General features: G+C 38.6%; 1 protein-coding gene across 20 annotated transcripts in view; it reads left to right on the top strand.

Moving 5' to 3' along the window:
• The window catches only part of ZMYND11 (zinc finger MYND-type containing 11), a 108,876-nt gene extending 85,116 nt beyond the window's left edge, over positions 1-23,760 (top strand). For 14 of the 20 annotated variants that reach the window (XM_026454772.1, XM_026454780.2, XM_026454778.2 and 11 more), the window contains 10 exons: positions 11,012-11,089; positions 11,734-11,826; positions 13,262-13,349; positions 13,888-13,943; positions 15,635-15,712; positions 16,791-16,909; positions 21,282-21,489; positions 21,899-21,967; positions 22,829-23,101; positions 23,402-23,760. In XM_026454772.1, the coding sequence (XP_026310557.1) occupies positions 11,012-11,089; positions 11,734-11,826; positions 13,262-13,349; positions 13,888-13,943; positions 15,635-15,712; positions 16,791-16,909; positions 21,282-21,489; positions 21,899-21,967; positions 22,829-23,101; positions 23,402-23,608 (1,269 nt within the window). In that variant the 3' untranslated portion in view covers positions 23,609-23,760. The remainder of the gene's footprint in view (positions 1-11,011; positions 11,090-11,733; positions 11,827-13,261; positions 13,350-13,887; positions 13,944-15,634; positions 15,713-16,790; positions 16,910-21,281; positions 21,490-21,898; positions 21,968-22,828; positions 23,102-23,401) is intronic. The other 6 variants (XM_026454782.2, XM_023192455.3, XM_026454781.2 and 3 more) reach the window with 3 other exon arrangements.
• The last annotated feature ends 791 nt before the right edge of the window (positions 23,761-24,551 follow it).

The raw sequence follows: 24,551 nt of genomic DNA, 5'->3' as shown, positions 1-24,551 counted from the left end.
GGACTTCAGTTTGCCACATGTGGCTTGTAGCTACCATATTAGATAGTGCAGTTTTGGAACATCCATGTTCTAAATGCTATACCACTCCAAGGGAAGCATCTTTAGGTATAAAATATCAACCTATTGAGAGGGGCCTAACATTTGTCTCCCCATCACGCCAGAGTTACAACTTGGAGAGTTCTTAAAGAAGCATATAACGACTTGACTCCCCACCCTTCCTCTCCCTTGTATACACGGTAGGTTCTATAGCAAACACTGCCCTGCACAGATTAGTGGCTATCACTTCTGATAGTGTTGCTTTTGCTCAAATGCCTCACAAAAAGTCAGCAGATTAGCTTTTTAAAAAACTATATAGCAAAACAAAGTGTAGATTTTTTTCCCCAAAATAATTGGCACTGTTTAGGTTAAGAATTTGGAGACATGGTTTGAAAGTGGGCCCCTATTTCTTCCTCTTTAATATACGCATGTTCCTTACATAAATGAATTTTGATTTCATAACATAGAGGAGTTGTAGATTCATGTTATTTTCCCTATTTAAATTCAGATAAATGCAGTTTTCATATGTGGACTAAATGTATCATTCGGCAGTAGAATTTAGGGCTTTAAATTTTGTATGATGTGCTTTTACAGTAAGTGAGTTAACAGAGAAAGTGAGTAAATGGGAAATCACAGTGAGCTACCTGTTTTCTTTTCCATACTCGGCCTGCTGAAATGGAATAGCGCTCCACTGAAATCCCTTCAAAGACTTCTGTCTTGGGATTTCACAATTGCTGTATAATATTAATTTTTTATATTACTATTCCTTCTATCATCCAACACACTTGGTGTACATCCCACTTTGAAATAAAAGGATCAAATTAAGTCAAAAAAGACAAGTCAAGGTAATACAGAGGGGACATACTGTTCCAGTGTGTCTTTAAAAACTGGAAAAGACTCATCCCCTACAAATGTTTCAGAAGGCATTTTTCTCTGTTTAAGGATCACAAGTTTTAAATTTTATGTTAATGTAGGGTGAATCAAAATCAGTCCACTTAACAAAATGTAGAAACACGAGAAAATGCAGATGAGGAAATAAAGAAGAATCTATGTGGAAGAATTTTATTACTAATTTCAAAATACTTTGGTTCTACATCTGATCCAAAAAGCTCTCCCAAATTTGCAGCACTTGATTCTCTGACTCATGTTCTTGACCATTAGGCGCTTACTGAGATCCGACGAAGGGAGCTCTTTGGTGGTACTTCCACATTAGTGGGAACTATTCCTAAAATTTATTTGCTCCTGCCCTTTTAAAAATACTCAGAATGATATGTGTTTTGCAGGACAGTTAATACTTTAAAAATAGACTCATAGAAGTCTATAGAAAGCATTTAAAATTAAATTTTAACTTGGAATGCTAAGCCTCATGTACTTGTTAAAACTCCCCAGTGGGAGTTCACCTAGAGCTTTATCAGTCGGGTGCGCACTGGCGTGCCAGTGTTGACTTAGGTCTGGGTAGGTTATATTTGAGGCATTTGTACTATAACTTTTTGTTTTTGAGATGGTTAAAGAAAAAAAATCATGGTGAAATCTCTGTTGAAATTAGAGAAATTTGTTTCTGAATATAGTTTTCATGCTTTTGGGTATGTAGGCAGTACAGTCTTTTTAAATTCCAAAAGTAAAGAGAATGCACATATAATGTTTAGAATGAAAAATGGGATCAAATGCTGAATGAAAATACTTTGAACATAAATTCCTTATTACGTATCTATGAAGCTGTAACTGCTCTTGCTTTCTGATCAACCATCTTTTAGTGTGGGAAATTTATTAATATTTTCACCCCAAATGTAAGTACCTTTACACCTTCAAGATACATATTAACAAATCTAGAATGGAGATTTGATTTTTAAATAAGTAGAAATTGAAGCCATTGTTTTCTTAAATAGTAGACATAGTATTGAAAAACAACTGATGAATATTAATCAAATATTTTTACAATTTTTAAAACAACTGGGTCTTATAATTTTATACTAACAAAAGTAGAAAGTTAATTTTAGAAAGATTGTGTCTGAGCCAGGCACTTTTACAAGGCAGATTTGCAGTTCACCACAAGCTTAATCAGAGGAAAAAATAATGGGAACAATGATAAAGCCAAAGATTTAAAAATTGGATCTATAATACAAAACTGTAAAATCTTGTGTATTGTTATCGAATCTAGGCCCAAACAAGAAGAAAAAAAGCTCACATAATTTTCCATATTACCTTCCTGTGGTGAATTTAACAATGGTTATGATCAGAAAGGATCTGACTGTGACATGTTTTGGATGTTGGTGTATTTGACCTTTGTGATATATCTTTTGGTGGTTTGTTTAGAATCTTATTTGAAGTTTATCTTTTAACTCTAAGGGATTGAGAAGGTGATATTGGGCTGGTTCCTATATCAGGATGCTTACAACTTAATGTAGATTAAATAGAAAGCTCACTCAGTGTTTCCAAAGTTGATGAACTGAAAACATTTACAAAGTACACACAGTTTCCTTGTGTTACCTCTGCAATGCAGAAGGGATGAGAGGGAATGGAAAGTAGGTAGTACTTACATTGACTGGATGTCAGCCCCGTTAATCAAAGAACAAGTAATATTCATGCCTCGACCTGAAGACAGAGACATTTAACTTGTTTTCTGAAAAGAATGGAAAGATTTATTCCGCTGAGGAATGCATTCTGCCTCTGCCGTTCAGTCTTGTTCTTCCTTTAGAGACTAGTGTTATGTAGAAGAGGAAAGGAACAAGTAGATACAAAACTTGTGTTCCATAAAATTTTTCTCACTTCCCTTTCCTATTTCTAAGTCGTATAGCACACCACCAAGGGGTAAAGTTACCAGAAAAAGTGCATTAATATTGAATGATAAAATTTCTGACATGCATAGCAGCCTTGGCTCTGTAGATAAATGCTATTTTAGCAGTTTGTGTGTGTGTGTGTGTGAACCTGTGGGCAGAGTGGATTTAGAAATACTACATGTTTCTCTATCGCAGTTTGTTTTGTAGACTATATTTGACAGCTGCTTTCGTAGTTACTAAGTCAGCCCAGTAGTAGACTGGCTGCTACAAAGCTGCTCATATCATGTGAACTCTTGATCTTAGTGAAAATTTATCTTCCATTAGAGAAGAAAGAGTTGGCCTTGTAAAAATTAATAAAGATAGATACAGCCACTGTGGTATTCAGTGGCATTTTGTAAATCTGGATGAACAATTCTTGTGCGTCAGTGATTCTACGGGACTAACTTACTGATTGACTAGGGAGTGGCCCGTGACTGGAGTCTTCTTTGCCAGGATGCTCTAATAATCCACCTCGAGACATTCTTAGTCGTTTGAATTCTCTTGAGGTCCTGCTTTTACCTGTGATAAGGCGTATTTGTGATAGCTTAGAGGAGGTTTTTAAACTTGAATTCTTACAAGTTAAAACTGCTCTCAGAAGCTCAAGTGCAAATACCTGTTGGGACAGTCTGTGGGAGAGTCAGGGTGCGGCTCTGTGGAATCCTGCGAAGTTCAGTGTGATTCGTTCCAGAGGAGAAGTGGGTAGGTCAAGTTTTCTACCATTAACACTAGCAATTGGTGTGATGTACTGTTCTTCTGGTCTAATAGGTAGGCGGTTTCAGTGTGTCAGTACTGGGAGTGAAAAAACTGAACAGGAGTATATTTTTAGAAAATAGTTTTAGAAAATGATTTTCATTGATGGGCTACTTGAGTCTTAGTGGTTTGAAGGGAGAAGGGGCAGGATAGGGTAACTCATCACCACTTACGCTGGACCAGCTTCACTTTTAAAGTCTCAATTATTGGGGCTCCTTAAAAATTCTGTGTAATTTCCTTTATATTCCACTGTTGCAAGTCGGTCTAGAGGATATTGCAGAATGTCTTAACTTCTGTAACAACATAGAATCAAAATAAATTAAAAAACAGCTCCTAGATCTCCTCTATAAGTCTGATTGCAGAACACAAAAGAACCAAAATAAATTTTATGTAAGAGGATTTTATCTAAGAGAATTTATTTTGATTCTTTTGTGTTTTGCGATTAGAATTATGAAGGAGATTGAGGAGCTGTTTAATCCCTAAAATGATATAGGTAATTTATATGTAGATTAGTATTTCTACAAATAAGATCTAGAGGCCACTTGTACAGGAATCACCTTCTGTGCTTGTTTAGAACACAGCCTCCCACCGGGCGCGGTGGCTCACGCCTGTAATCCCAGCACTTTGGGAGGCCGAGGCGGGTGGATCACGAGGTCAGGAGTTCAAGACCAACCTGGCCAATGTGGCGAAACTCCGTCTCTACTAAAAATACAAAAATTAGCCAGGCGTGGTGGTACCTGCCTATAGTCCCAGCTACTCAGGAGGCTGAAGCAGAAAAATCGCTGGAACCCCGGAGGCGGAGGTTGCTGTGAGCCGAGATTGCACCACTATACTCCAGCCTGGGTGACAGAGTGAGACTCTGTCTCCAAACAAACAAACAAACAAACAAAAACAGCCTCCAGGGTTCCACCCCAGACAGGCTCTGGGGATAAGGCTCAAGAATCTACATTTCCAGTCAATACTGTAGGTGGCTATGCTCACTAATATTTCAGTGAGCTCTTGGTGACATTATTCTCGATTGTTAGAAGTCAGCAATTGATATTTCAGTGTCCTCTGGCAATGAAATGATTCATACATCAGAAATAAAATGATTTATGTTGGTCAGAATATGCTGACACAGACTTGGGTGTAACTGCTTCCCATTTTAGATGGGTCCTCATATTCTTGAGTTTAACTGCATGGAACAGTTTCTCCAGTAGGCAATGAACACAGTAATGAGTGGCACCAGTTCACTCATTCCACTGATACGTATTGAACATTTACTGTGTGCCAGGTCCTATGCACGGCTGTTGCAAAAGAACGCTGAAATTGACATTATGGACCCTGCTTTCACAAAACTTAGTCCCTCTAGGGGTCAGCCTGTGTTTTTGTACTGCCTGTGAGCTAAGAATGGCTTTTATGTTTTTAGATTGTTGAAGAAAAATGATAAGAGAAATAATTTGTGATGTGAAAATTATAAAAAATTCAAATTTTAGTATCCAAAAGTTTTCTCTGAACACAGCCACACTTGTGATGTGTGCATTATTCATGATTGCTTTGTCAATACAACAGCAGAACTAAGTAGTCAAGACAGAGACCAACCACATGGTCACAAAGCCTAAAATATTTGCTCTCTGGCCCTTTCCACAAAATGTTTCCTGACTTTTGGTCTAGTTTGCTGTGGAAAGAATATTCTGGATATTGGGAATGCCCAAGGAAGTTTGAAGCCCTTGTCTCATTTAATCACAGACGTGGGGACTTGGCTGAGGTGAACTCTAGATAAGTATGTCTGAAAAAAGAAGTCTGGAGTTCCAGTTTCGCACTTCTTTCCTGCTTTAGGATACTCAGTGAACCGAAATGACCAAGATCTCCACAGGTTCATTTTCTGCCAAAATAGGTTTCTATGACTGAAAAACTGTATCTCTATAAAGAACTGAAAATTCTGTACTAATAAAGGTATTTAGTCCTGAATGCTCCTTTAAGTAATGATCCTTGGGCATCATTATCAATAGTCAGCTATGGATAAACTTTGACAAGATCAGGAGTGGCCAGTAGTGTCTTCTAGGCAGAAACACCGAGGGGCACCAAGTGTGTCTGTGACTTGATTCATGCTTTGTCTGTTTTCTACCTAGAGGCATCTGGTTCAGCGTAGCCCGGCAGTTACTTACAGCTGGCTTAAGAATCCCTTGTTCAAGATGTTCACATTTTCTGTTATTTTTTTCTTAAAGGAGGGCAGCCTCAACATGTACTTTAGTTCTTCCATAAACATCTACAGCACTGCTTCAGATCTGTGATTACTGTCACTTTTAAGTAGTTACAACAACTTTGCCATGCCATAGAATGTTTCTTTCTTGATTACTTGTAAAAGTTAACCACAGTCACTCCCACGTGCCAGCAGGTGATGTGAACTCTGGATTCTGACCTGAATCCTGTTACAGGGAGGCCTTGGTTGAAGAATCCTCAGGCCTGCAAATTGAGAATAGGAATAATTTTTCAAAGCCTGAGAAAGATTTGGATCAGAAATAATCTGTACATATTGTAAAGCATTGTTTTTATGTTTTTCTGACCTTGTTGTCAAGAGATATCTGCTTAGTTTACTTCAGAAGCTACCTCTTTCTTAGTTGTAGCTTTTTCTCAAGTCATTGACAATGTTTTGGTCTGGCTGACAGGTGCCAGCTGAAGCCCTTCAGTGTGAACGCCACAGAAAGTGGCTCCACAGCTTGTTACCTTAAAAACCCCCAGAAATTTCCTTGTATAGCCCTGGGACAGAATGTGCAATGTCCTGTTGATTTCTTTTGTGAAATGCCAAGTCTCTAAATTATAACTAGAAAGTCTTAGAAAACCCTCAAGTTTATCAAATGTGAAAGCATCTTACAGCAAATGTTTTGTTCCTACAAATCACTGGGAGGGATTTTGGTTCTGTCAAGAGTCCTCTTTTTGGTTTGTGTCAGTTCACCGAGAAAGCGCCTCAGCCTGTGAATCTGGGAGCAGTTTCTGTCAGCCTCTGTGGCCTTCCCTTGGGTGGCGTGAGGCCCATCACAGAGCAGTGCTTGAGAAGGGCTTCATGGTGTCTGGAATAGGATTCCTCATTTATCACCGAAAAGGTGGGTGGGCAACAAGTAAATAAAAGGAACATAGAAGCTTTCAACAAAATAATCTCCTTTGACTGTGAAATTCCTTTTTGGCCAGTCCTTCTATACAGCCCAAATCCTTGAAGTTTCTAACTATAACAACTGAAAAAAAAAAAAAAAAAAAAAAACCCAAATACTTAAAGCATAACCCCCATAGCACCCTTAGCATAAAATGAGAGAAGTATTCCTCTTTGTGCAGTTCAGCAGATTGAGACCATCCTAGGGCTAGTAAGTTAGGGTTCAAATAAAACTCAGCTTAGCCTCAAGATCCCGTCAAAAGAGCATGTGAAGACACACCACTTTACGTCTTCTCAGAAGACCAGCAAAGGTTACAATCACCAGTGTGTGCTTGTCCGTGTTTCTGTGATGAGGTCTCTCAGGAGGTCGGGGCAGTGCTCTTAATCACACCTGGGGGAAACCCCTGGGGCTTTCAGGACTGTGAATGCCGAGACCCCATCCTGCGACCAGTTGTATCAGAATTTCTGGGGTGGCACCTGAGACATTGGTGGGTTTTTTCCTTTGAGGTAAAATTCACATATACACTGACGTGCACAAGTCTTAGGTGTGCCATTTGAAGAATAGACAGGGGCGTGCACTGGTGCAACCCAAGTCCCATCAAGCTACGGGGCAGCTCGCTCTTGTCCTGGGCCAGTAGATCCCCACTCCCACGCCCCCTCCCCAGACAACCATTGTTCTGCTTATTTTCCATGAGGGGTAAGTTTGGCCTCTTCTAGAACTTTATAGAAGTAGATATTGATGTTTCTTAAAGGCTTCCCAGGTGGTTCTACTGTAATAGACACTTAAGTAGGATATCTGAATCTGAATGGTGCTTTGTTAAAATGAGGTATAAGACACTCCTGGGGTAGTTATGAAGGCAGTATCTTCAAAGAATTCTGGAAGTTTCATCAGAGTTGAGAAGATGGGGTGGGCCCTATCCAGGTGACCTTGTTTCCTTTCATGCTTTACTCAGTCATTTTCCAGGCCCAGATTACCACTTTTAATTGCACTCAGAAGGAGAGAGATACTCTAGCAAACTAGTTCTAAGCAAATTTAAACAGGCAAAATCAGACTTTCATCCTCTATTATACCACTTAGTTTTGTGAAATTAAGGCACTCAGCACGTACTGCATGCATTCTGTCTTTCCAAAAATAAGGAGATGTTGCTTGCACATGGTTACACCAAATTAGCAATTGATTTAAAAATGTTTAAACAGATAGAACCAAGTTTGTGAGAGCATGTAATATCCACAATTTATGTTAATTCTCTATTTAAAAAGAGTAGGAACTGAATATAGACCTTTATTTAAACTGGGTAATTACATGAACAAGTGTTACCTAAACTTCTGTACTACCGTTTCAAAGTAAGAACAATCTAGTTAAGATGTTTTAGCTATAGTGATATTAATTCTGATACAAAATTCTGATTCTAGCAGTGCATAATCTTTGCCCATATAGAAACAATGGATTGCTTTATTTTCTAAAGAGTTAGAAACAAGAGAGGTGAACATGCAGAAAGGAAAAAACAACAAGAAACTCCCGCACATAATGCAGTGCACAGTACCTCGAGACAGAGCAAGAGGTCTTGGCTGGATGGAGCAAGGCTGGTCAGCAGGGCTCAGGCCTCCTCTCCCAGCTGTCACCACTCAAGGGACCACAGAGCCTAGAGCTAAGGTCCAGAGGGGAAGGGGCTCCTGCCCTGTTGAACTGATGGAAGGCTGTGCATGATAGTTAGTGGAATATTAAAATTATATTTCAGTGCTACATCACAGTGTTGGTTGTATCTTTCCTTTGAATAATGTTTCCTATTAAAGGAACCAGAACCCCACTGATAGCATTACAAGACTTCTAACCTGGTGTAGATTGCTATTATGTCTGAATTTAGATAAATTCATACGTTAATGATACTGATATTTGAAATCAGTTTTAATAGTGCACCCAAAGTTTGAGTTGGCATGAGAGAAGGCCATGTAGCTAGAAGCATGAGTTTTTATTCTCCTTTCTTTTAAGAAGAATGTAGATTTTATAAGCGCCAAGAACAACGTAGCAATCTCTGACCTTCTTAGCTTTTCTCTTCCCTGTATCTGACAGTTCCTCACACTGCTTATTTAGTACAGAAAGCAGTGCACTGAAGGGTGCCCATTCTAGTAAGTAGCTGACTGTGCTTCAGATCCAGGGCGCACCTTCTGCATTCCCGTGTGAGATGCAGAATGCAAAACGGAGGATCATTTTTTATTGTAGTCTAGGGTACAAGTGTACGAGAGGTGCCCGCTAGTATTTCACAAATGTGTGTGTGTGTGTGTGTGAAAAGCACTGGGGATCTTGTTAAAAATGAGAGTGGTTTTCAGTGTTCTCACTACAAAAACCAATTAGCTCTATTTCGCCATTGCACATATTTCAAAACATCACACTGTACCCACAAGTATATGTAATTTCATTTTGCCAATTAAAATTTCAAAAAAGTTTTTTAAAGAGTTGCTAACCAATGCTGCTGATTAATCAAACTTAATAACTATAGAGTTCAGTGTATGTGTAAAGCTTTGTCTCTAAACAGTGCATATGGCCAAATACTGTGCTAATAAATTACTTGAGTGAGTTCTTCATATCCTCCTTCATGTGGCTGTGTTCAACTCATTTTAATTTCAGTTCAGTTCTTTTGTTAGTTTTCAAAAAGAGAATTCTCAAGTTACATCAATCCCCCCCCCCCCCCCAACAAAAAAAAAAAAAAAAAAAAACCAAGACTATAAACCCTGGGTTCAGGAAATTTCATTGCACTTTGTATTCCATATCTGTGCCATGGGTACTGTCTTGGCCATGCATCACAGTCACCTGAGGAATAAACAAATGAACAAGCAAGTACAAATCACAGGCCCTGCCTCCAGAAATCACAGCCCAGATGCTCAGCGAGTTATGCCAGCTGCGTTTTATAGAAGTTCCGTCCGTATCTCTGATGCGAGGCCAGGCTTGAGAAGAGCGTTTCATAAAAGTTCAGTCCGTATCTCTGATGCGAGGCCAGGCGTGGGAAGAGCGTTTTTTAAAAGTTCCGTCCGTATCTCTGATGCCAGGCCAGGCTTGAGAAGAGCGTTTCATAAAAGTTCAGTCCGTATCTCTGATGCCAGGCCAGGCTGGAGAAGAACTGCTCTGTAATCGGCATAAACAGAGCCGCTGTGGGCACTGGGCACAGGCCACAAAGTGGCCTGAGGTGAGAGCACTGACTGCACTGCCAGAGGACCTAGGTGAGAAGTGGAGTCAGGAAGCTGCAGTGCAGACATCAGGTAAATGAAGTCAAGTTTAGTTTCTCACTAATAAAATGTGTTTCCACTTGTTATTTAGATATTTTATGTGTATTTAAACAGTGTGTGTAAGTATAATCAATTCACTTAAGCCCTAGCTAAAAGTTCTGAGTTGAGAAATATTTGTCCTTTCCTCTACTGTGTTTAGTATACTGGAGTGACTTCCTATGTTTACAGTTCTTTTAGGAAGAGTTATACCATTGGGCAGAGAATCGTCATCTAGTGACCTGAAAAGTTAAAGCATCTATTAAAATAGCGGCCGCACCACTCACTTCCTCTGCAGTATGAACCGATACATTTGCGTGCCTGGTGTTTTGCCTTTGCTTCCTTTAGGCTGTTGTAACATCAGGGACTTTGACTAAGGAAGTAGGCACACTTGTCCTCGTTTCCTAGCTGTTTAGAAATAACATGCGTAGAATCCTATTTTTTCTTCATGTGAATGTAGACTTTTCTGGTGTAATAAATTGAGGAACCTAATTAACTTGCAGGCTAGACTAAGAATTGGAGTTATTACTGAGTAGATCCATGATGCTAAGAAATGGAGATGTTAGTGTGCAGCTGTGCTGTATACAGTGAGTGACACAGATTTTCAAAATCACCTTTTAAACAAAGAATACTGTTATATTGAAATTCACCATTCATTATCGCTGATTTAAGATGGTCCCTCAAAGGACTTTAGCCATTGATATTGTTTGTAGGATAAGCAATTCTCCCTTATGTCTATTATTTGTTAATCTAAAAATTAAGTTTTAAAATACCAAGAAAAGAAAAAATATATACTCCTCTAAGGATATTATATCAGGTACAACATAATATTTTAAAATTCTCACCTTGTTCCATTAGATGCTGTTTTTCTTTACAAATATCCAAGATTTCTCTTTGTCAAATATGTTAGAAAAAGTGCATCTTTTAATAAACTCTTTGCATACTATTTCATATATGTCTTTTACATGAATATAGACATGAATTATCAGATTTTGTACCATTTTTATTCTTTTATTTTCAATAGAGCATTAAGAAGAAGAATACAAACAAACAGGAGATGGGCACATACCTGAGATTCATTGTCTCCCGCATGAAGGAGAGGGTGAGTCCTGCTCAGGGAATCCTTCAAAATATCCCAAAACATATTTTACTGTGGTTCATTCTTTCAAAGTTGAAAGAGCGAGAAGTAACAAATATGTACATAGCAATATGAAGTGTCATATTTCTTTTCTGCAGTCAACAGTTCTATAACAGGCAGTTAGATTTTTTTGTCTGTTTTTGACATGGACATTTTGACATAAGCTACATGAGATTAGAAACGTTTACGTTTTTGAATGTCATTCATCAGAATGAACATTTTCATTGATGACTCTTTAAGGTAGTTAAGGTAGTTTTTCCAAATAACTATTCTATCACAACTTTAAGGAATGTCATATTAAACTATATAGTAGTATATGTACGTTTTTTCTGTTAAGTTTTAAAGTACTTTCTCTGAGATTTTGCTTTAAAGGTAGAAAATCCTGGCCGGGCGCCATGGTTCCCGCCTGTAATCCCAGCACTTTGGGAGGCCGAGGCAGGAGGATCGCTTGAGCCCAGGAGCTCAAGATCAGCCTGGGTAAGATGGCGAGACCCTGTCTCTGCAAAAATAAAAAATAAAAAGATAGAAAGTATTTTGAGCTTTAGGAATTGATGTCTTACCTGCCTTCCTTTAACCACATTTAAATTGATGTACTAACACCCTCTTAGGCTATAGATCTTAATAAAAAGGGGAAGGACAGTAAACACCCGATGTACAGGAGGCTGGTGCACTCAGCTGTGGACGTTCCCACCATTCAAGAGGTAAAGTCGGTTTCTTTTATTTCCATTTCAAATAAATTTTCTTAACTAACAAGTTAAAGAATAATGTAGCAGTTAAGCAGATTTTGGTTCTTCTTCTTTCCTTGAAAGTATACTTTTTTCCACTTCCTAAAACAAAAGACAAGCATAACTACCAAATGAAGCATTATTAATTTGTAAATTTCATGTGCTTACTGTAATACAAATTAGGTGTCATCTTTAAAAGGCCTGGTTCTAAAGATGAGCAACTTACAGCTTCTTGGTCCTTGTTGATTTAAGGAAATGCCTTACAGCCTGAGCAATTTAGTATTTCAGATGTAAAGAATGTTTTCCAGGTTTAGCAGTGGGACCTAAGAGTTCCTCTCAGAAAAAAAAGTAAAGCATAGAACTGATCTGCAGTCTTGGGAAACAATAAGATGAACAACAACAACAACAAAATATGGTTAGAAAAGTTAATTATTCTTAAAGGTCTTAATTTTACTGACTGTAGCTGAGGATTGTTTTAGTTTGTTCATGTCCAGTAACAAATTGCAACAAAATCCAGTAGAACACATAGACATATTTGCAGTCAGGGTTACTGAATTACTAATTTTGCACCTCATGTGTCATGTTGGAAATTTAAAATCTTACGCTTGGTCATTACAGCCTATAGGGACACCACAGGAATGATTTTAAATCATCCTACAAGTTTCCTTAGTCCCTGAGAAAGACTATAGCTCTATTATTTCAATATAAGATAAAGGTAAATGAAGGTTTTTCCCTTAAAGTAACTGGTAAATCCTGGAACAAAACCAAGTAGTTTTAATTTTACCTCCTACCCCCAGCCATAGCCCCTTCTCCTAAACTGTAAGACCTCTACAGAATATGTAAGAACCCAGACGTCCCTTCCTCCCCCACTGCCTTTACTCCTGCAGGTTCCGTCCTGTTGAAATCCTCTAAGATTTGGCACAGAGCCAATTCAGAATTATAATTATATCTTAGTAGTTATGGTAAACTGTCACAGAGGCTAACAGTTCTGGTTTTCAATCTTGATCTTCCTGTGTTGTAAAGAATGACAGGTGTGTGCTTAGGGTCTCATCACCCGCACTGGCCCAGGCATTCATGCATTACAAAGCTTAGCAGCAGCTTTCTACATTGTTGTCAAATGAGATGTTCAAGCCATTAAAGTTCACTCTGATAAATTAATGTAGTATCTGTGTGGCTGCAGGATGTCTGACCTGTCAAGCTTCATTATATTCATTATTAAATATGATATATTCATTAGTAAAACCGCAGGTGGAGTTGGTGGCTCCTTTTACACACGTTCTCTGCCAATACTGTGGGATGGCAGAAGTCAGCCTGATGTCATCCTAGAGAAGTCCGCTTGTCCTCTGAACTTAGTCCAGACAAGTGTTTTCACTGGTGACTCTTTTCGTCGTTCTGTTTTTGCTCCCTGCAGAAAGTGAATGAAGGGAAATACCGAAGTTATGAAGAGTTCAAAGCTGATGCTCAACTGCTTCTCCACAACACCGTGATTTTCTATGGAGGTTGAATATTTTTGTGTTTTTTTTTTTGTATGCATTTTTAAACACACCATTTACATTCCATGTTGAACACTACCTTTCATAAAACATTACATTGAAAGAATTAATACCTTAATGATCTACAGTAAGTGATAATGTTAGAGTATAAGGTTAGGAATATCTGGTGATACAGATGATAGAATGGACTGGCCAAACACAAAATCATAGTATACTAAATGATGAAAACACAATTGTTCTTTACAGTTTTATATGTATTTGTTTTAGCTGAGAGGTTTATAAGCACTATGATTAATTCTGATCATTTCCCCAGAAGTATCACATCATCCAAAGGTAAGGTCACTCCACACCTAGAGAATTAGTGGTTGTGTTGGATGGAAAGCAAAAGCTGCCTGTGTAATTGTATTTTGCTCTTGTTATTTTAAATGGACGTTTTGGTTTGAAATGGTGGATGTCTCCCTTTGCAGACTGAAGGAAAAGGATACTAACTTTGAATCTTGTATTTGCAGACTCTTGCTTATAGGTAATATGTTTTTAATTACAGCAGACAGCGAACAAGCTGACATTGCGAGGATGCTGTATAAAGACACGTGTCATGAGGTACTGTTCATTGCCCAATAATTGTACTCTTTCTATAATTGAAATTAATTTATTTCAGGATTCCACACTTATCTACATTTTAATTGTGCCATTTCCTTTAAATGTTTTTTATTGCCGGGCGCAGTGGCTCAAGCCCTGTAATCCCAGCACTTTGGGAGGCCAAGTTGGGCAGATCACGAGGTCAAGAGATCAAGACCATCCTGGCCAACATGGTGAAACTCCGTCTCTACTAATAATACAAAAATCAGCTGGGTGTGGTGGCACATGCTTGTAGTCCCAGCTACTCGGGAGGCTGAGGCAGGAGAATTGCTTGAACCTGGGAGGTGGAGGTTGCAGTGAGCCAAGATAGTGCCACTGCACTCCAGCCTGGTGACAAAATTAGATTCTGTCTCCAAAAAAAAAAAAAAAGTCTTTTATTTTCATGTTTGATGTAGATGGGAAATAATGCAAATAGAAAAATAAGTCTCACAAAACTGGGAGTCAGATTTAGTAACTAATTAACTTCTACAAGGGAACTCTCAGCCACCTTCAGGACTGTTGCGTTAGCTACATGCTGCATGCAAATGTGTCTTGCTGGGCAGATATGCAGTAAACATTACCCTCTTGTACTGAAGGATCCAAATTTGCATCCCTTCTAAACTACATAGGCAAAAAGCCAAACCCAACCAAACAACGTACATATTCATACAAAAAATGAAGGCCGGGTGCAGTGGCTTACGCCTGTAATCCTAGCACTTTGGGAGGCTGAGGCGGGCGGATCACGAGGTCAGGAGATCAAGACCATCCTGGCTAACACAGTGAGACTCCGTCTCTACTAAAAAAATACAAAAAATTAGCTGGGCGTGGTGGTGGGTGCCTGTAGTCCCAGCTACTCGGGAGGCTGAGGCAGGAGAATGGCGTGATCCCGGGAGGCGGAGCTTGCAGTGAGCCAACTTTGCGCCACTGCACTCCAGCCTGGGTGACAGAGTGAGACTCTGTCTTAAAAAAAAAAATGAAGTACATTTAAGGAAGTATATTTTTTGGTGGTCTTACTTAAAACACTCACCTGTAGCCTAGCCATATTATCTTTGCAAAAGTTCCTCAGTTTATACAAAAAGTTTTGTTTCTTGAATTCATTTCAAATTTTACTTTTGTTTTTATTTGTTCAATAAGCATTTACTGGGTGCCCCGTGTGCCACGCAGTATGTGAGGAGGAGTAAAAGGTGATCACAGTGCAGGCCTCCTGCTCATAGAGCCACATTCTGAAGAGGGAGACTGGGAAAAAGGAAAAAGAAACAGATAAAATATGTCTGTTTACAAGTTGTAAAAGAATGTTGTGAAAGAAAACAAGGAACTAAAATAGAGAATGAGGCACAAGTAAGGACTGCTGTGATTGGTAGCAGATGTTGTTACCTTCCTGAGGAATATTCAGTCTGAAGTGCTAACCAGTGAGGTCTGGGCAGGGCCCGGTCAGACCAGCCTCGGCTTCTGTTCCAACTGGGGCCTGAGACCAGCGACATGGTCCTAAGAGGACAGTGACAGGGTCTTCAGTGCCATTTATTGAAAACTTTAAAATTTAAGCTTAAAAGATTAAGCAACAAAATTCAACACTATTTATGTCTGTGAGTGTTAATTGACATGGATACATTTTACATGGTTTAATGCGTATGTATGTTTTCTGTAGGGCTAAAGTAGTTTCTTTTCTTTTTCAGCTGGATGAACTGCAGCTTTGCAAGAATTGCTTTTACTTGTCAAATGCTCGTCCTGACAACTGGTTCTGTTATCCTTGTGTATGTGAAATTTTGTGACTTTTGTTTTTTACCTCTTAAGTGTGTAACATACAGCGCTAAGGAAGTTTACTTCTGGTTTGGTTAAAGATTATACTTTTCTTCCTAAATTTCTAAAATATCATACTATATATGGGTTTAGTGACTATAAACAACTGAAACGAGAAAAAAAAAAAAAACAGGGCTTGTTACCCATTTCTGATTTTAAAATGAGATATTGGATAAAAATAAATCTTGGGTCCTTTTTTCTTTTTGAGACAGGGTCTCACTCTGTTACTCAGGCTTGAGTACAGTAGTGTGATCTCGGCTCACCATAGCCTCGACCTCCCCCAGGCTCCAGTGATTCTCCCACCTCAACCTCCAGAGTAGCTGGGACCACAGGCACATGCCACCACACCTGGCTAATTTTTGTATTTTTTGTAGAGATGGGGTTTCACCATGTTGCCCAGGCTGGTCTCAAATTCCTGAGTTCAAGCAGTCCTCCCGCCTCAGCCTCCCAAAGTGCTGGGATTACAGGCATGAGCCACCGCGCCCAGCGTCTGGATCCTTTAATAAAGTGAATTTTTGTTTCTCTTTTCATTCTTTCACAAGAGACCTAAGGCTTTGCATTTGTCTGTAGCTGTAAAATTTCCCCAAAATGATACGGCTTCAAGCCGGGCGCTGACAAAGGGAATTCTGAGCATTCTTGGCCAGCAGCCTTGGCTGCCTGAGAGAAGCCAGGCCTGAGAGACAGTACTGTGCCAGCCTAAAATGTCCCCATTTCTAACAAATTCCCGGGGGTGCTGATGCTGCTGGCCCCCCTGGCTGCACCTGGCAAAGTGGGTGCTCTTGTCTGCCACCGTCACGCATGTGGATGGTCTTGGCTTCAGGGGCAGCCATGCTCCAGTCCCAGCCTCTTACGAGGAACTCTGGTGCAAATAGAAAATCAGTCAATCCCAGAAAAAAAAAAATCTCATGTTTAAGAGTTACGAAATAAATGTTTTAGAAATAATGGATCATACGTGGCTAGTTTAATATGAATGGTACACTTACATTTAATACTTTAAAAGTAATATAACAAGATAAAACATTTCATTTCCAGATACCTAATCATGAGCTGGTTTGGGCTAAAATGAAAGGTTTTGGGTTTTGGCCAGCCAAAGTCATGCAGAAAGAGGACAATCAAGTTGACGTTCGCTTCTTTGGCCACCACCACCAGAGGTAATTCGCGACCCCATGTTCAGTGTCACCACCGTGCTTATGAAGTCCTTAAAGTCGAAAGTCTGATGATTTCTCCATCAGAGATGCATGAAGTTTATTTTAAATTGAAAAAAAAAAGCACATTATGCAGCCAAGAATATGTTCCAAGATAAATTGTTCCCAGATATTTTTCAGATACTGTTTACTAAACAGGACATTTTTAATAACTGACACTGTTGAACTTCAGAATCACATTAGTGCTAAGACTGAATTTATAGTGCAGTGGGCAGGAGGGCCTCAGATGTGTCCATTCCATAAGACGGGAATGACATCACAGTTGCTCTGGCCATCTTCAAGGCTCAGTTAAAGACATAGACTAAAATCATCAATCTTGTGATCTCAGAATGTGTGTAAATACCTGAAGTGTGCATAAAAATAAGCCACAATAGGAATAAAGAATTAACGTGCAATTTATTTGGTTCATTTAACACAGATATTGAGATAAGGTGAAAAAGTGACAGTAGTCAGCTATGTGATCTAAAAGTGATACTTTGCAAGGATTTAAATGAACAGCCCATGAGGCGTCTCCTGTCGTGCCAGGAGGCTACTAGTGCGTAGAGAAGCTGCACAATGAGGGGCCTTACTCCTCCCTGTGGTAAAGTTTTACTTGGTCTTTATTTAATTTAAACAGAAGTGTAGTTATAAGAAACCTATAAATACTATAAATTTCCCAAAAGGTAGTTCTGTTCTTTCATAAGTAGATACACACTTACCTGACACTCTCATGTCAAGAAACATTAAATGATGATCCAATAGAATAACTCAATACAAAATGAATGTTTTAATGACATTATTATTAAGTGGTAATTTTTAACATATGCTTAATACCTCATAGTCAGATGGTTTCAGTGTCTTATCAGAACAGGCAAGGAGGTCATGTGTTTTTGGTAGGTTAGGGTAAGACTTCATGTGAGATTGTGTCCTTGCTTCACCGTCTTCTACCCTAATCTTGACACATTAGTCCGTTTCTCTGAGCCTTAGCAAAATAAGGGCCTCTTATAAGAGTTGTTGTAAGGTTTACAGAAATGTTTAGAGAGACTGAGCACAGTACCAGGCACATAGTGAATACTCAATAAAGGTCAGCTTTTCTAATACAACAAATATTCAGGGAATAAGGGGGGACGGTTTGCTTCCATGTTTTTCACATTAAGTAAAACACAGTTAACTTAGAAAAACAAGAATTCAGTTATTTTATAGCGATACTAATAGGAAATAATAATCTGATAATTAGAACTTTTTATCTATATATTTTTCTTTTTCATCAACTTGGAAGTAGCTTTATAGTGTCTTCAACCATGAGTGATATTAATAATGAGTTAACTGGTTAGATGTCATATAGTACACTATGCAGAAAATAGTTTTAAAGAATGTTTGGGCTAATCTGCAGCAGTCCTAGTCTGTCACCTGAAGAGAGAATTAAAACATCAGATTACATTTTTAGAGGTATTTTTTTTCCCTCAAGCTTCTTAGGTCCTAGAAGATTTTACCTAAATAATTCTAGACCGATGGGACTCTTAAGGACTTTATTTTAGTAAATAAGAGAGGTTGACAAAGTAGGTAAAATCATTTTCCTTTTTCCTGGATACAATGTGAACAATTCAAAGTGAAGGATTGGTTAGGATATACTTTATAGTCTACCATATTAGAATGTTTAAAAAATTTGATTAAATTATAATGAATTTTTAATTAAGCAACATATGCTCAAAAGTTCTAGTTGATGAGGAGCCTCTGGTTGCAAGTTTTGGCTGATAATTATTCTTTGCTAGTCCATCATATCATTACATGTAAGTGGGAGGAAAAAAAATGGTTTTGTACCGTTCGTTTCCTCCCATACGTGCCAACAGAATATGCTGCTCCTTCGTAGACAACGAGCACATTGTAAATTTCCAGGAAAAGGGTCGAGTATGATTGTGTTTACATGTGAGAGCTGCTTCAGTGAGGTTTCTGTAGGATTTGCAAGATTTTGCCTGCCAAAGAAAGTAGCCGGTAAGACCTGTCTTAAGGAGGCTGAATCTTTTTGCTGCAAGTCGCTGGTGGATGGCCCAGGCCAGGAAACCAGGTACAGACAAAAAAGAGCTAGAGCACTTTGGGCTCATTGACATCAGATCACAGAACCATTTTATTCTGCACGGTATAGTCCGAGCATTGACAGACACAGAGCCAAAGTAGACTCTTCCGCTTTTTATTAGGCTTACCTTAAATTGCAGGGTGTTTGTTTGCTTTTTTATTTTTTTGTAGATCAGAGAGCATGCCCTGGGATAGTTTTTTAAACGGAAACCTGATTATCTGCAGTACTGGAGCTGATTAAAAGAGAATAGAAGACAGTACTGGAGCTGATTAAGAGAGAATAGAAGCACATCGTGAACTGTGTTGAGGCTTTTTAAAGAATAGATGTGAATCCATTTTATTTAAGATAAATAAGGAAAATACCCCTGTAGATACAAGTTCCTTCCAGGTAGTCAGTACTGCTTGTAACAGAATTCTCTCTCAAAAGCAAACTACTTTGAAAAAGTCAACAAACCACTTGTATTGAATTCCTACTACGTAATAGGAAATCAATAAACATCTGTTGACTGGAAGAGTAAATATATTCAAAATCTAATGGCAAGAAACTCTTCCACAAGCATAATTTCATTTGTACTCTGCATTGGAGTTTAGTTTTTCAAAGTCCAGTTTACTTTGATACGGTTTTTAACAAAGTACTTATGCCAGATGAGACATAATTGATATAATATTCACCAATATATTTATAAATAATGTTATAGAAGTTCAAATCTAACAGTCATAGCTGTTGTTAGCATCTAATGATACAGATTACTATGTATTTAAAATGTGCTTCTAGATTGTAAAGTTTGGCTTGTGACAAGGAAGTAGAAATCGTTATTTATGGCTGAGCCACATGTGTGATTCTCTAAGAGATTCCTTCAAAACAGTCACAGGCCCAGCATTTCTGGAGCTCTATAATTACAAGCCAGGGATGAAAACTGAGATACATATGCTTGTAGCAGGAAAAAAATCTTTAACAGAAAACTGAAAAGCATAACTGTGTGTGTTTCTAGTAGCATATCGCAACGTGTACTCTGCCGTAGAAAATGTCTGTTACTCATGCATCCGTATTATATAGTTTCCTACCTCATTTATGATGTTCCCTCTGCCTGGAATCTCTCCACTCACGTTGTCTGCTGTCTAAATCTTTCTTATCTTCCAGGACCAAGGCCGAATAAAATGTTCTGACCACTCACAACCAAATGTAAACTCTTCCTCTCCATAGCACCCTCGAGTACCTTTACTACCTGCTGCATTGCATTATAATTATTCCTGAGTTCTTTCTGACAAAATTCTAAGTCCATCACAGGCAGAGGCAGTGTAGGAAGTGCCATCCTAATAATCAGAAGACCCGAGATATTCCGACCACTAATAGTTTACCTTAACCCTTGTGGGCAGCGTCTCCTGCTGCCGTCAAATGAGGCAACGAAACTCAGGACCACGTAGACCCCGTTCACTTTTCCATTCTTTATAGTGCCTTCCCCTGGTACACAGCAAACATCTGTTGAATACAACATTTGGGATGGGTACGAATTTAAATCCAGAAAGAGACCAATGCCCAGGAAAAATGTTCTTGAATTTTTAGCATTCTTTCCAACAGAACCAAATATAGTTTTCATTTGCTAGTTTTAGATATGTATTGCACTTACGTTCACAGCTAACTACATTGTGGCTAAATAATAAATGGCTCTGCTTGTTAATCTGGTTTCTCTGAGTAGAGGCATGATGCAAATATGACTTACTGGATAATATTTTTAGATGTTCCCATTTTATATGAATACATGTATGTGTCTTGTGAAAATTTCTGGGCATTTTCAAGTGATTCTTTAGTGCTAACTGCAAATAGCTAGATAGGTTATATTAGTTTACAGTATTCAGAACAACAAATAACTTTCAAAGGACTTATGAAGAATACAGATGTGAACTGTGACATAACTTTCAAAGGACTTAGGAAGAATACAGATGTGAACTGTGACAAGCTAAGCTGATTAAATTGTGAACAATTGGGAGGCATTTGTGAATCGAATTCTGAGAACTTTTGTTGACTGTGAAAAACAAAACAAATCTCATTTATTTTCCACTTGGTAACTGTTTATTCAAGCCATGACGAAGCCTAAGTGATTGCGGTTTTTGCAATTGGCAGAAACGACAATTACTTTTGCACCAAGTTAACAGCTGAGAACTGCCACAGGTCACACTTTATGGCAGGCAGGGTGCACTGAAGCCCTCGACCACCTTTCCTGCCATTTGGGGTGTTTCTAACTATACCTTTACGTGTTTTTCCTAGGGCCTGGATTCCTTCTGAAAACATTCAAGATATCACAGTCAACATTCATCGGCTGCACGTGAAGCGAAGTATGGGTTGGAAAAAGGCCTGTGATGAGCTGGAGCTGCATCAGCGTTTCCTACGAGAAGGGAGATTTTGGAAATCTAAGAATGAGGACCGAGGTGAGGAAGAGGCAGAATCCAGTATCTCCTCCACCAGTAATGAGCAGGTGAGTGTGTCTCAGGAAGGAAGTGCCTATTCGTTCTTACTTTTAAATGCAGAAATCTTAGTGTACACTCCTCACTGTAATGAACAGATTTTGACATTTTCCTTCCCTTTTTTACATTTGTAAAGTGCTCTGCAAAAGTAAACCAAAACCAATTCAAATGAATACATAGATGTAACAATGACCTTGACCCTGCCAGTACCAAGAGAGTTAAGTACAACTGCTCCTCCCTGAAGGTGCGCTAGCTCTTTCAAGCCAGAATAGTCATTAAGTCAGTGGTAACTGAGTGGATGGAAGGATGCAAAAGGTAGAAATGTATTCACTTCTCACCTGTGGGTCCACTATGACTGTTTTCAGCAGAGAAGTATTTCCTAGTGTCTGGAATAATATATTACTTTTATAATGCCCACAGCTAAAGGTCACTCAAGAACCAAGAGCAAAGAAAGGACGACGTAATCAAAGTGTGGAGCCCAAAAAGGAAGTAAGTTGCCCACCTCGCAGTATCCAGGTGGCAAATGAAACAGGAAATATTTTCAGAGTATTTTGTATTTTCAAAGTATTTCAAAGACAATCACTCTTGGTGGATACTTGTGACATTCAGTTGCTATGAATTGAATAATATCCATCAAGCTGAAACCAGTCTTCTGACTTCCCTGTCATTATCTGTTACCCTGGAATAGCATACATGCTCCAAGTCTCCATCTTAATTCAGCAGCCACTGACCAAAGCTTGGCTAAGTGGGAAGGGCACGTTGCTATTAATACATTTCCTGGGAGCTCTGATATTTTTCCTAAGTATTATTTAAAACAACACATTTATCCAGTATATCGGTTGTGCCAACATTGGAAAACTTGGAGACTGTGGTTGAGCTCAGCCGTTTTAAGTGATATAAGCCCTGCATGTTTTAAAACTGTGTAAATCTGGACACATTTCAAACATATATTCAGTGAGAAGTGGTTTAGGCTTTTAGGAAATTTGTTAATGAATCTAGTCCAATGAAGTGATTATAAGTTGACAATACTTTTTATATTCTATAAATTTTTATGTTTATTTTAAAAACAAAACTTACAGTATTAAGTAAAATTATAAATGAAGCTTGTGTTTGTAATTGTAGCTGCTGTTAACTGCATGTCCTTTTTATTCACTGATTGGGGGAGATTGGTTTATTTTTAAATTGTGGCAAAATATACATTAAATCTACCATCCTAACCATGTTTTTTAACAGAAGTTTATGGTATGGCTGTTTACGTATATCACTGTCTTTTTAGCCTAATAGAGTAGTTCTTGAACTAGTGAATTATATTGCTTTGTTTTGCATCTAAACTCTTGTCTTACATTTTAGGAACCAGAGCCTGAAACAGAAGCAGTAAGTTCTAGCCAGGAAATACCCACGATGCCTCAGCCAATCGAAAAAGTCTCCGTGTCAACTCAGACCAAGAAGTTAAGTGCCTCTTCACCAAGAATGCTGCATCGGAGCACCCAGACCACCAGTGATGGCGTGTGTCAGAGCATGTGCCATGACAAATACACGAAGATCTTCAATGACTTCAAAGACCGGATGAAGTCGGACCACAAGCGGGAGACAGAGCGTGTTGTCCGAGAAGCTCTGGAGAAGGTAATGCTTGTCGCCACCGTGGGTGCCCTGCTGCAGCCGGCACTCCTGTCATGGTTAGGCTCCTTTTACTCATGCATCAACCCAGTAGCAGCTTTTAAATGGAGCAATAGAATGACACCAGTATCTTTTATAGCATTTCAAGTAATAATGATACTTTTCTCACCTAAATTTTTTACACATGTACTAAAGGGGAAAACGGTACCTCATGCAGGTAGAAGCGGTGTGTTAAGTTTCTGCTCCGTCGTAGACGGTCTGTGTAAGTTGTGCGCTGACTTACTGTGGGTTGTCTTTTCATTCCAGCTGCGTTCTGAAATGGAAGAAGAAAAGAGACAAGCTGTAAATAAAGCTGTGGCCAACATGCAGGGTGAGATGGACAGAAAATGTAAGCAAGTAAAGGAAAAGTGTAAGGAGGAATTCGTAGAAGAAATCAAGAAGCTGGCAACACAGCACAAGCAACTGATTTCTCAGACCAAGAAGAAGCAGTGGGTAAATACCAGTCTTTTTTAGACTGTTATTTCTGAAAACGTACCACAGGTATGATGCCATTTGATTCAGAAGGTAGCTGTGGCACATGCAGAAGATGTTTCTGAAATAAGATCAAATGTGAAATGGTCAGCTTTAGTTTTTAAAATTTTATTAACAGTCCTATGATCTCTCAACCCCAGATCCCATATTACTGTGTACTGCTCAGGATTATTTTGTTAAATTGAGATTATAATACCTTAGTACATATTTATTAAAATTAACTTATATAATTTCTCCATCTATGCAAATATTTTATTTGGGCAAATTGGCTGGCCCTAACTTTTACCTGGTGATTTCAGATAGGTAACATCCAAATGGTGAAATTATAAATGTAATTATCATAATACATTAAAGAGTTTCAGATTTCCCTGCACTTAACATTTATACATTAGATTTTGTTAAAGAAATCAATTACTTTTACTTTATAGTAGTGACATTTCACTGGTCTCTAACTACCCTCCCTTATACCTGACCAGCTAGTGTCATTTGTCGTCATGTCCGGCTCACGAGTCTCATCCTCCCCACCAGAGCGGGAGCAGATTCTGAGTACACAGCATCCAGGTGCTCATCTTACAGCTGCCACAGTGCTCAGTGAATTAGGGAAAAGTCTTGCTCCCGAAAGCTCATAACTTGGTTTCAGTTGAGTATATAAAATTCTGTGATAAACTTTAATTCTTCGTTTTATCCAGCCTATATTATATAAATACACATAAACTCTTCATGAAAGAAATATTTTTAAATCTGTGACAAAGATTTGGCAAGAAGGAAAAAGAGAAACTTAGCATATAATTTAGAAGAATATGTGAAGATAACTTGGTAGGAAGAGGTGGTGAATAACAAAATAAATATTGTTAACAAAAGACCAGGCGATCTGTGGAGGGAAAAAGAGCTTTATTTTCTGTTAAAAAAAACAGCCTGCACATTG

The sequence above is a fragment of the Piliocolobus tephrosceles genome, chromosome 9 (genome assembly GCF_002776525.5).
Source record: "Piliocolobus tephrosceles isolate RC106 chromosome 9, ASM277652v3, whole genome shotgun sequence".
Taxonomy (NCBI): Eukaryota; Metazoa; Chordata; class Mammalia; order Primates; family Cercopithecidae; genus Piliocolobus; species Piliocolobus tephrosceles.
This window is presented reverse-complemented; position numbering and strand designations above follow the sequence as displayed.